The sequence below is a fragment of the Peromyscus eremicus genome, unplaced genomic scaffold (genome assembly GCF_949786415.1).
Source record: "Peromyscus eremicus unplaced genomic scaffold, PerEre_H2_v1 PerEre#2#unplaced_120, whole genome shotgun sequence".
NCBI lineage: Eukaryota > Metazoa > Chordata > Mammalia > Rodentia > Cricetidae > Peromyscus > Peromyscus eremicus.
Window position 1 is genome coordinate 461,199 of NW_026734359.1, and position 15,603 is coordinate 476,801.

The following is a 15,603-nucleotide window of genomic DNA, read 5'->3' on the forward strand; positions in this document are numbered from 1 at the left end:
TCAAGACTGAAGAGGGACTAGAAACATAGCTTAGTGAGATAACCCTTGCTTAGCACGTGTAGGAGCCTGGATTTGAACCTCGATACGGGAGACGGGAAAGTTTAATATAAACTGAAACAAGGAGTGGTGGCGCACACCTGTAGCCCCAGCACTCAGGAGGCTGAGGCAAGAGGCTCTCAACGGTGAAGCTAGATTGGGGTACAGTGAAAAACAGAGGTCAATCTGAGCTAATACTCAGACCTATCAACCCCACCCCCATTTGAATTACAAATGCAGAGGTTTGCTGCTCTTAGTAACGCTAGAGCAATGGTTCTCAACCTGTGTGTTTCAACCCCTTTGGGTCACATATCAGATATTTACATTACAATTCAAAACAGTAGCAAAATTACAGTTATGAAGTAATACACGAGGAACTGTATTAAAGGGTTGCAGCATTAGGAAGGTTGAGAACTACTGCTGTAAAGCATGGGAATAGCTGCAATGTTGAATAAACTATAGGCTGAAGAGCTGAAGAGAATCCAGGAACTATCAAAGTTCGGGTTAGCTAGGCATGGTGGTATACAACTTTCATGCACCAGTGGTGGAGGGTGGGAGGCAGAAGCAGGCAGATCTGAGCTCAAGGCCAGCCTGGTCTACTTAGTGAGCTCCAGGACAGCCACGACTACAAAGAGAAACCCTGTCTCAAACAACAACAAAATTTTTAACTTAGTTTTATGTGTACATGTATGTAAGCGCATCACCTGTGAACAGTGCTATGCCAGGTGACAGCGCTGGATCCCCTGGGGCTGCAGCTACAGTTATAAGCTGCCAAGGGGTGCTGGGAATGGAACCATGGTCCTCTGCAGAGTATCAAGTGCTTTTAACCACTACACCATCTCTCTGCCCCTCAAAGTTGGATTTTTTTGGATACTTCCTTCCTCCCTAACTACAAAAAGAAACCTGCAAAGCAGCAAGTCTCCTAAAGATTGCCTGAAGCATGTAAACACAGGAACCAACAGTATAGCACTATATGTGTGTGCATGCGTGCGTGTATTTGGATAAACACCATAACCAAATAAAGACCACAGTTATTTGATAAAAGTTTATAAGAGAACCCTTCATCCTAAACAACTCTCAAATTTCCAAGGAACTTTACCTGTTTTTTTTTTTTTTTTTGCTATGTTCTGTTTTAAAGACAGCAGTTAAACCACACTTAAGAGTATACTTAAATTAAAATGTTTAACTTTTAAAAATTCTCTCTCTCTCTCTCTCTCTCTCTCCCTCCCTCCCTCCCTCCCTCCCTCTCTCGGGTGTGTGTGTGTGTGTGTGTGTGTGTGTGTGTGTGTGTGTGTGTCGACTTGCGAGTCTCCGTGTGTGTGTGTGTGTGTGTGTGTGTGTGTGTGTGTGTGTGTGTCTCGACTTGCGAGTCTCCCCAGAGCTAGAGATACAGAAAGTTCTGAACCACCACACACTGAGTGCTGGGAATCAAACTTTGGTTGTCTGTGAGAGCTACATGGGCTCTTAACCACTGGGCCATCTCTCTTGTCCACTTGAATAAAATTTTAAATATGATTTTTTTTTCCTTAATAACAAAAAAAAAAATCAAAACTTGGAGAAAGAGCCAGTTATGGTGGCTCAAGCCTGTAATCTCAGCACTCAAGAGGTTGAGACAGGGGGACTGCCTGGAGTTTGGACTTGCCAAGCTAAATATATATATATATATATATAGTGAGTTCCAGACCAGCCTGGACTAGAGTGAAACTCATCTTAAAAATTAGCAAGAATAAACAATAAAGCTGGAGAAAGAAAATAATTATTAAATATGAATATATTTCTTATGATTAACCACCAATATGAAAAGGACAAAACGCTTGAACTGTTCTAACCCCATAAATCTAGATAACTTGAAACATCTATATTATTACTACAATTTATCCTTTGTCATTTTTTTTCTTTAAACTTTTTAATTGTTACATTTTTCTCTTTAGGTAGAGTCTCATGTATCCCTGCTGGCCTCAAACATGCCACATACATAGCCCAGGAAAGACTTAACCTTCTTATCTTCCTGCCTCCGAGCACTGGGATCACAGGTGTGCTGTGTGGTGCTGAGAAGCCAATGGACAGCGGCTTCCAGCATGCTAGGCAGAAACTCTACCAACTGAGCTACAGGGCAGCCCCCATCCTTTATTATCATTCATGTAATACTTTTGCTTGCTTTTCTTGAGATTGGGCCAACTGCTGTATAGCTAGAACCTGTTTGAATGGTCGAAAGGAGGAAAGTAAACAGCCAAACAGAAGTCCAGACAGAGATGAACCCCAAGACTAGACGAGCCACGAACAAGGTAACTTTAAAAGTCCAATTTAACACTCGACGAAGGGACATGGCAGATATTTACTCTTAAACTCCGTTTTGGAGGCTGCATCTTTCTACCTTAGCTGTCTAATAAGTACCAAATCCTGTTCGGTGACTGTTAACAACAGTCTCGACTCCCTTGTGCAGGGGCTCAGGTTTATCTTCACGACTTAATGACCCGGCTCGTCCGAGGAAGACTGCGCTTAGAAAACCGGGGTGGCCAGGAGCGCGCGGTCTTGACAGACGCTGGCCGCCCCTCGTCAGCCGCAGCCCCGGGCCGCCGCCCCTCTGTCCTCTACTTGCTCCCAACTTCCTTTTCTCGGCCACGGCTCGGCTGCAGCTGATGGACGAGGAAGAACACCACGTACCTTCGGAAGTGAGGCGGGAGAAGGGCTTGAGCAGTTCGGCGAAGCTGAGGTGGTTGAGGCGGGTGAGCCGCTCGGCTTCGTCGCTGCACAGCGCGGCGACGCAGGGAACGAAGGAGTCGGGGATGAGCTCCTGCACCGACTGCACGCACTGGGCCATGGCCGCGGCCCGGCGCCCGGCCTCCGCCCCACCTCGGAGCCGAGCTTGCCGCAGCCGCCGCCGCCGCCGCCGCCTGCCCGGCCGGGTGCCGCCCCACTCCGGAGCCTGCAGCCGACTGCGCGTAGCCGCCGCTGCTTCGGCTTCCGGGGCCTGGGCCCGTCCCCGCCTCCTCTCAGCGCTCCCGGAAGCTTTGCATCCCACCCTGGCCGGTGGGGACGCCGACCACCGCCACTCGGTCCTCCCGACGGCAAAGCCTTGGTCACTGTCCGACAGGAACCGCCATGTTGGGCCGAACCCTGACCCGCCGGCAGCACTACTCCCGGCAGGCCCCGTGCGCACCCCTCACGTGACTGTGTCAAAGACGCGGTAGGGGCGGGGCCGGAGCCGATGCCTGGAAAACAGGGAGCTACGGAAGCCCGTAGGAAGATTGGAACCGGAAATACTGTGACGAGTGGCTTCCCCTATTGGCTGGGGGCGGGGCTATGAGGCGGGTGGGCGTGGCCGAGCGGGCCGGGCGCGCAGGCTTTGGACAGGTTCTCCCGCGGGTGCCGGGCAAGTCTGTAATGGTGATGGCTGTTCACGCGGGCCTGACCTTCTTGGTGTCCCCAAAGATCTCATCTGGCTGCAGTAAGCAACTGATGTAACTTCGCGCTACTTTCTGACAGGTCGCCCCGCCTTTCCCTTGGTGGGCGGCAACTGCTTGAGGGTGAAGGGGTGCTGATTGCCAGCCAGGTGCCTAGGAGTTCCCTCTGGAGGTGCTAAAGGCGGACTGTGTATCCTTTGAGCACCGGTGTGCTTTTAGAAGCGGTCTGCCACACGTGTGCTCAACCACCGAGCGGGAAAATGTGCTGTTGAGGGTGCTTTAGTTAGCACGGGGTGTAAGGGGAAACTCCATTTTTCTGGATCTCTGGGAAAGGCTGTCTTCGTTGTCAGTCTTTTTTTAAGACGCAGGCTAGGACGTAGTGCACTTGTCTCTCATACATGAAGTTCTGGCTGTCTGGATGTCTTGGAACTCCTACTTCAGCCTCCCAAGTACTGGGGTTACCGGCTTTCACCACCACGCCTGGCTCCGCCTCTCCTTTTCCTTTTTGGAGTGTTTACTTCGTGGCAATGGAGAAACCAGTACTTATATACTGTGTGGCTGGCCATTCTTGCATACTTGAGACTTGTCAGCCCCCATAATCACATGACCCACGCCTTAAAGGGACTAGCTAAAAGAGAATTACCAGAGGCTTGCCACAAGACAGAATGGGGAACGGAGTTTTACTAGACTAGGCACTAGAGCTGGCTATTAGCAAAGGCATGTAGATCTCTGTGAGTATGAGAACACCCTGGTCTATGTAGCAAGTTACGAGCTAGTTAGAGCTGTGTACAGTGAGACACTGTCTCAAGAGAAGGGGAGGGGGAGTATTGCCTTAAAAGAGATAACATTACAGTGGGCACCTTAACAGACTTTTTTTTTTTTTTCATTTTTTTGAGACAGGGTTTCTCTGTGTAACCACTCTGGCTGTCCTGGAACTCAATCTGTAGACCAGGCTGGCCTCGAACTCACAGAGATCTGCCTGCCTCTGCCTCTGGAGTGCTGGTATTAAAAGAGTATGCTACCACCACTTGGCTTTCTGGCCTGGAACTTGCTATGTAGACCCAGCTGGCCTCATACTCAGAGATCTGCCTGCCTCCTCAGTACAGGGATTAAAGGTGTGTGCCACCATGTCCAGTGGTAGCAGACTTTTTAATCAAGACTTTTGCAACATCAAAACAGAAGTTAGTGGGGATAGAGATGGCCCAGTGGTTAAGAGCAATTACTGCTTTTGCAGAGGACCTGAGTTCAGTTCCCAGCATCCACATCAGGTGGCCCACAACTGCCAGTAACTCCAGTTCCAGGGGACTAGACACCCTTGTCTGACCTTTAAGGGCACCTATACTTATGTGCACATAACCATACAGAGACATATACACATGTACTATAAATAAATCTGAAAAAAAAATCTGAAGTTAAAATTGGATGTGGTGATACATACCAGTAATTCCAAGCTGGAATTGCCAGGTAGTGGTGGCACATGCCTTCAGTCCTAGCACTCAGGAGGCAGAAGCAGGTGGATCTATGTGAGTTCGAGGCCAGCCTGGTCCACAAAGTTAGATCCAGGACAACTAGGGCTATTCTGGGAAAGCTTGTCTTGGAACACTCCCCCAGCCAAAAAAAAAAAAAAAAAAAAAAAAAAAATCAAGGCTGAAACAAGATTGTCAGCCTGAAATACACAGTAAGACTGAATCTGGGGGAAAATGTAAGCTGAGCATACTGGAACATGCCTGTCATCTTGGCACTGGAAAAGTGGAGGCAGATAGACAGATGTTCAATGTCATCCTCAGCTACATAGCAAGTTCCAGGTTAGTCTGGAATACATGAGACTCTGTATTTAACAACAACATCAAAAAGTGTATCTAGAGCCAGGCGGTCATGGCACATGCCTTTAATTTCAGCACTTGGGGGGAGGGGGCAGAGGCAGGCAGATCTCTGTGAGTTCAAGGCCAGCCTGGTCTACAGAGTGAGTTCTAGGACAACCAAGGCTGTTACACAGAGAAACTCTGTCTCAAAAAACAAACAAACAAAAATGTTATCTAGGCAGTGGTAACTACACCCATAATCCCAACAGTTGGAAGACAAGCAGGAGCACCAGCACAATTTCAAGGCCAGCCTGCTCTACAGTATGAAAGTGGTGTGTGTGTGTGTGTGTGTGTGTGTGTGTGTGTGTGTGTGTGTGTTGGCTAACACCTGTAATCCCAGCTTTTGAGATGTTGAGGCAAGATGATTTCCACAAGGTCTAGGCTACATAAGACCCTGTCTTTAAAAGTAAGAATAAATAAATGTAAAACATGCTGGAAAATAAATAAATGCGAAAACATTCTGGAGATATAGCTCAGCGTTAGGGCACTTGTCTCTGATACATGAAATTCTGGGTTTAATCCCCTGTGATTTAAAAAAAAAAAAAAAAACGTAGCCGGGAGGTGGTAGTGAAAGCCTATAATCCCAGCACTCGGGAGGCAGCAGCATGCCCATCTCTGTGAGTTGGAGGCCAGCCTGGTCTACAAAGTGAATTCCAGGACAGCCAGGCTCTTACACAGAGAAACCCTGTTCAAAAAAAAAAAAAAAAAAAAAAATTTAAATCGGAAGTTCAAATTATACTAGCTTAAACCAAGTGTAGGTAAAAGAGACTCATAGCTCACAGGAAAGGGCCCTTGGGACAAGAATAACCCCAGGCTTCATCAGCAGGAGTCTTCCCCTTACATCTCTGCTTCCATCTTCATTCCTCGGGGACCTTTCTCCCCAGTGGAGGGCCTGCCCATGTGCCCAGGTCCCACATTCTCATTTTAACAAATTAAACAGAAATGGAACTTCACATTCCCAGCATCAGTCTGTCCACCCCACTGCCATATGCCTTTTCCTGAGCCAATCAAGTTCCAGGAAGGTTAGCTATTATTAGCTATGGCTAGTCATTGTAATCAGATGTTTTCGGTCCCAACCATTTGTTTCCAAATACCCAGCAGTCACTTCCCAAATTATCACACAGAGCCTTATATTAATAATAAATGCTCGGCCGATAGCTTAAACTTGTTACTAGCTAACTCTTACATTTCTTATCTATGTTTAGCCATGTGGCTTGGTATCTTTTCTCAGTATGGCATTCTCACCTTGCTTTTCCGCATTTTCTGGCAACTCTCTGACTCTGCCCTTCCTCTTCCCAGAATTCTCTTGCGCTCAATCTCTTCCTGCCCAGCTATCAGCCAATCAGCTTTTTATTAGCCAATGAGAGTAATACATATTCATAGTGTACAAAAAGATTATTCCACAGCAAGTCATGGTCATATCTCTATTCTTCTAGGTAGGAAGATATGATTTATGACTATCAAACTAAAGATGGGAATGTTTACCAGCCAAATATAAAAATCATATATCTCACCACAACTAATCATTGGCTTCTCTATAACCACACATTGCCTTCTTCCATAGCTATGATTTTAAGACTGCTCCTACCTAATAATTATCCCTTTTACTACTGAAAACAGACTCATCTTCTACGTGGAGGCAGCCATACAGAAATCATCATAGCCAATTCCAACCCAGGGATCTCTGGATGTGTTTCTTCATAGTCTGTGACCAATAGCTTTTTATTCATTTCTTTATTTATTTCTGAGACAGGCCCAGGCTGGCCACCAACTCACTCTGTAGTCAAGGATGATCTTGAACTAATCTTCCTGCCTCCACTTCCCCAGGGCTGGGATCGCTCATTTTTATGTGGTTGCTGGAGATTTAAAGCAGGACTTCATGCATTCTAGGCATGAATTCTGCCAACTGAACTACATCCCAGACACTAATATTTTTTTTCAAATTTCATTACAGAAGTTTATTTATTTGTATTTGTTCATGTACCCATGACCTAAGTGGAGGTCAGAGGACAACCTTTGTCTCCTACCATGTGGGTCTGGGAATGGAACTCAGGATATCAGGCTTGGCAGCCAGCATCTTCCTAAGTATACATACATACATATAGAGAGAAAGTGGGTGAATTTAATGTGGTCTTCAAAGTCACTAGGTCATAGGTAGACCTTGAACTCCTGATCCTCCTGTCTCAACCTGCTGGGATTACAGGTATGTGAAACTATGCCTGGCCTCTAGCTGTTAAAAGTGAAGACATGAGGTGTGGATATAGTTCAGTGGTAGAGTGCTTGCTTAGTATGTGCAAGGCCGTGGGTTTAGTCTCCAGTACTACAAAAACGAAGGGAGGGTAGCAAATCAAGCTGTTGGTTCTTCTGGTAGTGCCATGCCCACTTGCTTTTTCAATATAATAAAGAAATCTGTTTTCTTTGTTAGAAACAAAATCAAATCATAAAATTGTCATTCAATAATTTCACATCCCACTAGTCATTAGACAAGTCCGTCACCATTGGACATCACAGAGTGTACTTACACAAATTCAGGTGATATCTTCCTGGGGAGATGTGAATAAATGTCCACTCATTGCTGATAACTGACTGTCTTAGTTAGGGTTTCTATTGCTGTGAAGAGACACTATGACCATGGCAACTCTTATAAAGGAAACATTTAATTGGAAGCTTGCTTATAGTTTAGAGGTTTAGTCCATTGTCATCATGGCAGGAAGCATGGAAGTATGCTGGCAGACATGATCATGGGAAAGTACCTGAGAGTTCTACATTCAGATCTGAAGGCAGCAGGAAGAGAGAGTGACACTGGGCTTGGCTTGAGCATCTGAAACTTCAAAGCCTGCCCCCAATGACACACCTCCTCCAACAATGCCACACCTACTCCTCCAAGGCCATACCTCCTAATAGTGCTAATCCCTATGAGCCTCTAGGGGTCATTTTCAGTCAAACCACCACACTGACCAAAGAAAGCATTTCACCAGGCATGGTGAACCAGGTTACTGACAGATGCATAGATCACTCTAAGGTAGCTGTATCATCAAAATACCTGCCCTAGTGTGGGTGATGATTCAGCAAAGCTGCGTCCTTGAACTCCCTATAACCACCTTCAGTCACCAATTTTCTGATGTAGGAAGTGAACCATGTGGGCAATTAACTTTCCTGGATAGTCAACATGAAGCTAGAAACAGAATTAGCTTCCCTTCATCCCAGAGGCTTCACTGTGAGGAAGTTGCCTTCCCACCAAGCTTCCTTGTTCCAAACACACCTACAGACATTTTGGCTTGCACCAGGCAGACATGAACACACAAGCAGGCAAAGTGTCTATATACATTTTGTTTGAAGAGAGCACTACCACTCTTCCAGAGAAGCTAAGTTTGGTTCCCATCATCCATGTCTGAGAGCTCATAACTACATATAACTCCAGCTCCAGTGGATCTAACACCCTCTTCTGGCCCCTGTGGGGTAACATTAAAAATAAACCCTAAAAATATTTTTAAAGATTTTGTAATTTTGTTTTATGTGTATGAGTGTCTGGTCCTCTGCAAGAGCAAGTTCTCTTAGCTCCTGAGCCATCTCATCAGCTCCTAAAAAATATTTTTAAAAAACAAAGTTGGGGCTAGAGGCCAGTGAAATGGCCAGGATGCTTGTTGCCAAGACTGATGACCTGAGTTTGACCCCCAAGACCCACATAGTGGAAGGAAGGAAGCACTCCACTGAGTTATCCTCTTGTATCTACATATGCACTGTGGCACTGCACTTAATACTCACACATCATATACACATAATAAATACTTTATGTTGAGGCTAGATTTGCTGGATTCATTTAAAGCTGAACACCTAAGTCTACTCTTCCGACCTCTGTATTTACTTCCAATTATTTTAAATGTAAAGATCAAATTTAGTGTATAACAAAACTAGCTGCTTTCACCTTTTCCAACAGCAGATGGTGCTGTTGAACATTGTAATTTGTAATTATAAAAATTTTTAATTCTAAAATACATAGATATCACTAGAGACCCAGGTTCAGTTCCTAGCACACACATAGTAACTCACAACCATCTGTAACTCCAGGCCCAGGGGATCGAATGCCTTCTGTGGGCACTACACACACGTGGTGCTCAGACGTACATGCAGAGAAACCAACAATACACATAATATAAAAGGGAGCTTTTAAGTTAATTACACTCAAATATTTCATGATATACTAACTGAAAGCATTGAAATAGAAGGAGGATTTAAATATATAATTTATGGGATGTGAATGTAGCTCAGTGGTAAAGCATTTGCCTAAGATACAAAGGCCCTGGGTTTAATCCCTAACAGGACAGAGAGAAAGGGTAGGGGGAGGGAGGGAGAGAGAGAGATCAGGGAAGGCAATATGTAGCTCAATGGTTGTGTCTGCAATAGCATGTACAAGGTTCTGGGTTCAATCTAGTGCCCAACACATACATATACACACACAATATACACATATGGAGTATGCTCACATATAATAAACCTGTATTCTACATGTTGGTTCATATTCTTTAGAGTTCTAGAGATCAGACAGCTTTATTATCACTAGACCAAGTCCTATACTACTGTGCTAACCTCAACTTTGGCCCACATTTTATTTTATTTTAGACAGATCTTCATGTGGCCAAGGCTGTCCTTGAAGTCCTGATCCTCCTGCCTCCACTTCCCAAGTGTTAACATGTCATAGTTAGGAGCTTGAGATATGGCTCAGCAGCTAAGTTAAGAGTGCTTGCTACTCTTCCAGAAGACCCAGAGTTTGGTTCCCAGAACCTGGCTCAGACAGCAGCTTTAAGGGTGCCAAAGCCCTCTTCTAGCATGTGCTGGGCTTTCTCTAGAGGCGGTGGAACTTGGAAGAGTGGAGCCAATATATGAGGCTGACTGGTCTTATGCAATAGTCAACTTTATTCAGAGCATCAGACAATTTATACTCTGAGGGTTAAGAAAGGTCACATGAGTAAAGTTTTCATGAGTTTAACCTGTGTACAATCACAAGGACAAGCTGCACAATACAAAAAACATATTTTCCATTGAGGCATATAAACAAATACAAGAGCCAGTTACTCACTCCTGTTTGCTATACCTGGGAGGAGGTAACACATTCCAAGAACAAGTCTGTGTTTTGAAGAAACTGACTTACAAGACTCTTACCTTGGAGTTTTCTCATAAGCATTCAGAATAATCACACAACTCAATTCTTGGACTGTTCTGACATGAAGACATCTGCACACACATGGTGTAACACAGACACACACAACATAACACACACACATGGCATAACTCAGACACACACACATGGTGTAATGCACACACACACACACACACACACACATTTTTTTTAAATTATTTAGGCTAATGAGATGGTTGAGTAAGGAAAGGCATTGCCATTCAACCAAAACCAAGAAGTGAGGCACAGACAGATAGTTCCAGAAACTTTGCATACATCAGACACTGCTCCAGACCTTTGTTCAGAACAAAGCCAGGGCTGGTTCAGTGGTTAAGAATGCTTACTGCTCTTGCAAGGGGGCTACAGTTCAGTTCCCAGCGCCCACATTGGTAGCTCACAACCGCCTATAATTCCAGTTCCAGGGAACCCAGCGCCCTCATCTGGTCTCTATGAGGACAGGAACAGAAGTGGCACACACACACACACACACACACACACACACACACACATTCAATTTAAAAACCTTGGAACAAAGCCAACCATGGCCTTCACAAATCATACCTCTCACATTTGGACCGCTTTGGCTGCTCTCCATGGTTCTGAACCAGGCTTACTCATCAAGACTCAAGCCTACTTCTCTAATGTTTCCTGCATAAATCATTCTGTGCTGACAAGCAAAGTAAAGGCAGAAATGTCAATAAAAGAAAAATGGAGAAAATAGAAGAGGAGAGATCAGTACAATGGATAATTGCTTACAGGTTCAGGTATAAAAAAAGGGAAATTCACTTTCAGATTTTCAAATACTTTGAAATACTATCCAGAGGTACAGTTCTTTATTCCCAGCACTTAGGAGGCAGAGGTTGGTCCAAACCTTGTACTCACCTGAGCTGGATCTGAAGGATGGAGCCCTAAAAGGCTTCCCTACATGCAAACCTGTCCTTCCTCTACATCCCAGAGCTGACGACCATAACTCGTACATACTGTGCCTCTCAGGCACTGCTATGACTTCTCACAGTACTGGGCCACAATAATCCCAGGTATACACACACACACACACACACACACACACACACACACACATACACAAAAGCGCTCCTGCATGCTTAGGAGTTGTAGGACTCCAGATAGTGCCCTCTGTTCATTTCAGAGCCTTCTCTAAGTATTCTTCCGGCTGAGATGATGTCTGGACATGAGAATGCAGGACAAGGGGCATTTGGACCTTTGATGGTGGGAGTTCTTTCTGAGTTTAATGCAAATGAAGCTAGGCAGGAGAAGACAGGACTATGTGTGTCCTGAATGACACAGAGGAGGCTTGTCAGGGGAAGCACGGGCTGTGAAACCTGGCCACTATGGTACCTAAGTCCTGCGTGGCCTCTTTGTGAGCACCCCTGAGTCCAAACCCTGTTCTGGATGCTTCTACTGGAATTCATCTTGAGCCACCACACTGCCATAGTGGGTACGAACAATCAGGTTGGATAGGATGATGATTGGGGAGTTGAGGGTTCCAGATCCCTTACAGGGATCTGGGGATGTGGCTCTGGAGCTGGAACCTTTTCTAACAGGTCCCAGTGCCTAAATTCAACCTGTAGCACAACTCAAGAGAAAATCCAGTTGTAAAAGAAACAAAAGGCAAGCCAGAGAGAAGTCCAGGCAGCCAGAGAGGAGAGGGGATGGCAGGAGGAGATAAATGGATGACAGACATTTGGCCAAGGTGGCTAGCACCCAGGCCTGAGACCCTGAGCACCTCCCAGAGATGCAGGGCAGAGTTTGTGTGGTCTCCGGAAGTGAGCTGTGGATACTGCTAGGGAGTCTCAGACAAAAGCTAGGGTGTCCCGGGGTGGCGTTGTGCACCACCTTAAGGGCAGGCAGGCTGGCACGGAGGCAGGAAAAGTTCCAAACAACCACCCCCATGCAGCCCAGCCTGCACAATCCCCTGCGGAGAGGTCCTCTCCTGCTCCCAGACATGGCAGCCACAGGACCCGGGAGGCTGTGCTTCCGTGAACCCCAAGCCAGCCACGTGTCGCCCGCCCGGAGCCGGTCATCTGGACCCTGCTTCCTCCTCAGGCTCTCCTGGGTCATGGAGCGGGCCAGAGAACCGCTTTGGTCCTGGGGGACCCAGGCTGGAGCCCTTCCCTAGCCGGCACGCCTCCATTTCCAGGGTAGCACAGGGACCTGCTGGCGGAATCGGCAAACTGAATCCGCGGGATGGCAGCAGGGCACCGAGAATGCCAAGGGCCAAGGGCAAAGGGTGCTCTCTCTCAGTCCTTCACAAAGAAAAAAAAAAAAAAAAGCCAAAGCTCCAAGATGGAGGACAACCATCTAGGCTAGGACTGGACAGACATGCCACTCTAGGGCTGCTGCTAGGGATTCAGTGGTGTGCAGAAGGTGAGGGTGTGGTGTGTAGATGGGGGTAACAGACTTTAACTGGTTCCTCCATTGTAACCTCCATGCACTGCACTTCCATGACACACTCAGCTTTGTGCCAGCCCCTGAAGGCCCTGCCTGAGGGTATGGTGGGGTGCAGGGAGAGAGGGCAGGTGGTGGAGGGTGTCATGGAGGGGGCCAAGTAGGGAGTGTGTGTGAATGTGGGGGCAGGCTCACTTGAGAGTCTAAGCCACACCTTAAGAAGTCCTCCACAAACCACATCTGGACTATAGGGGAGGAGCCAAAGAAACATAATAATGGGGTTGGGCTTCAGGGGCAGAGCATCGTCCCCTAACTGCCAAACCAGGGTATTCTAACAGCTGCATCCCTGCCCTAGCCCAGCCTTCACCCCAGACACACAGACACACACAGACACACACACCGACACAGACACACACACACACACACACACACACACACACACACACACACACAGCAGCTTTCAGAGATCCAGTGGCTGTCTACATGACTCCACCCACCAGGGTGACCAGTACAGCTTCCAGCATGGCCTTGGGTCTGCTGACCCAAGCTTCCAGGTCAAGGTGGCCCGGCAAGAGGGGCCTCCAAGGCTGTACCCGGTTCTTCTAAGGCAGTGGGATGGAAGGTGTTACACCAAGGGAGACGACCACCCAACTCAATGGGACCCTAGACCCAGCTCGGGCTTCCCACCTTGCAGAAGGCCGCTCCAGGATGGACACAAGGCAAAAGGGCAGGCAGCTGTGTATGCTTGGAAGGGATGCAGAGTCAGCGGCCTTAGTCCCGTGTCCCAAATCCGATGGTCTAATACTAAGATGGGAGAAGAAGGACTTCCTTTCAAAACCTTGGCCTTGCTAGTGATGAGCGTTCAGATGGATGCTGCCCCACATCATGCGAAGCAGGGACCATAAGGCCCGGGACATCCACAACCTTGCCTCAACAGGCAGGGCGTCCAGGTCCCTGAGGTGAAGAAAAGAACACATCAAAAGAAGAAACACTGCACCCACCTGTCCTCTTGCCCTACCAAACCTTGGGCACAGGCCCCCACCTTAACTGTCTCCTAGGCAGCACCAGGCAACCATTCTGACCTACGTCCACCTCTGTCACAATCTCTCTCCTCTGCACAGCCCTCCACCTCCCACCCCTAACCTCCCACCTCCCGACCCTACCCTACACCAAATACCAGGCACCACTCAGGAAACTTCTCTTTCTGTTCTCTAACTTCCCCAAGACCCTGTCAGGCATGGAACTCTCTGTATCCTCTGTGGACACCCACCTACCTGTGGCAGGGCCTAGGAACACACAGGACTCGGCTCTCTCAAGAGATTCCAAGTGGACCGAGGACAGGTAACATAGAATCTGAGAGACAAGAAGCAATTCTCACTCTTAACACCAGGATGCCTACAGCACACACCCACCCTGTGTGTCCTTATGGATTTCCCTAAACATTCCACGTGTCCTCACACAAATTTCTCTCCACGGGCCCAGACCCATGGAACAGAAAAAAGTGTCCACAGACAGAGTGGGTCTGCCCACCAGCCTGCGTGAAAAAAAAAAAAAAACACAAACAAACTAGAGAACACCCAACACCCCAGAGGCAGATTCTCATTTGCTCTCGCCTTACTTTCTCTCTCTCTCATGTATCTATCCTCCTCTACCTCCACCTCCACCTCTATCTCTGTCTTTCTCTGTCCCTCGCTCCTATGTACAGTCCCATCCCTGGTATCCAGGTTAGCTAGGCCATGTTCAGTAGGGAAATGCTTTTCACTCCTCAACAGGAAGCCTTCCTTCAATGAGCACTGAAAGTCTCCAGAGGCTCTCCTCCACACTGCTGACATCTTCCATGATGAAGCCTAGAAGAAAATCACTCTCCCTGCCACCGGGAGACAAGCCTGTCTATGCTCTTCCAAATCTCCCTCTCTACAAAGCTTCCTGGAGACTTTTGCTGTGGCTAAAAAGGGAGCTTCCTGGTGATGGGGGTGGGTGTGGAGGACCTGACTTCATGGACCTGCCTGTCAGGCCACTTGAAAGGACGGTACTGCCACCTTCCCAATGGTTCCTACACAATGCTCTTACCAACCACGCTCTGGCATGCCCCTCAGCCCTAATCCACACACACGAAGCACCACTCCAAACCTTGTACTCACCTGAGCTGGATCTGAAGGATGGAGCCCTAAAAGGCTTCCCTACATGCAAACCTGTCCTTCCTCTACATCCCAGAGCTGACGACCATAACTCGTACATACTGTGCCTCTCAGGCACTGCTATGACTTCTCACAGTACTGGGCCACAATAATCCCAGGTATACACAGACACACACAAACACACAAACACAGACACACACACACACACACACATACACAAAAGCGCTCCTGCATGCTTAGCAGTTGTAGGACTCCAGATAGTGCCCTCTGTTAATTTCAGAGCCTTCTCTAAGTATTCTTCCTGCTGAGATGATGTCTGGACAAGAGAATGCAGGACAAGGGGCTTTTGGACCTTTGATGGTGGGAGTTCTTCCTGGGTTTAATGCAAATGAAGCTAGGCAGGAGAAGACAGGACTATGTGTGTCCTGAACGACACAGAGGAGTCTTGTCAGGGGAAGCACGGGCTGTGAAACCTGGCCACTATGGTACCTCAGTCCTGCCTGGCCTCTTTGTGAGCACCCCTGAGTCCAAACCCTGTTCTGGATGCTTCTACTGGAATTCACCTTGAGCCACCACACTGC

The 15,603-nt window shown here is 47.3% G+C and overlaps 2 protein-coding genes across 5 annotated transcripts in view; both read right to left on the reverse strand.

The window, feature by feature from the left end:
• LOC131901615 (uncharacterized) overlaps positions 1-4,006 on the reverse strand; it is a 36,918-nt gene extending 32,912 nt beyond the window's left edge. Inside the window, exons 1-2 of the mRNA XM_059252717.1 lie at positions 3,903-4,006; positions 2,701-3,119 (exon numbers count right to left, since the gene is read on the reverse strand). Coding sequence (XP_059108700.1) covers positions 2,701-3,119; positions 3,903-4,006 — 523 coding nt within the window. The remainder of the gene's footprint in view (positions 1-2,700; positions 3,120-3,902) is intronic.
• LOC131901605 (uncharacterized) overlaps positions 1-15,603 on the reverse strand; it is a 270,045-nt gene that overhangs the window by 236,675 nt on the left and 17,767 nt on the right. Inside the window, exons 5-6 of one of the 4 annotated variants that reach the window (XR_009376800.1) lie at positions 14,159-14,237; positions 13,731-13,838 (exon numbers count right to left, since the gene is read on the reverse strand). The exons of 2 other annotated variants lie outside the window; for them this stretch is intronic. The gene's annotated coding sequence lies outside the window, so the exon portion shown is untranslated. Of the gene's footprint in view, positions 1-13,730; positions 13,839-14,158; positions 14,238-15,603 lie in introns of those variants that run through there. One more of the 4 variants, XR_009376803.1, reaches the window with a different exon arrangement.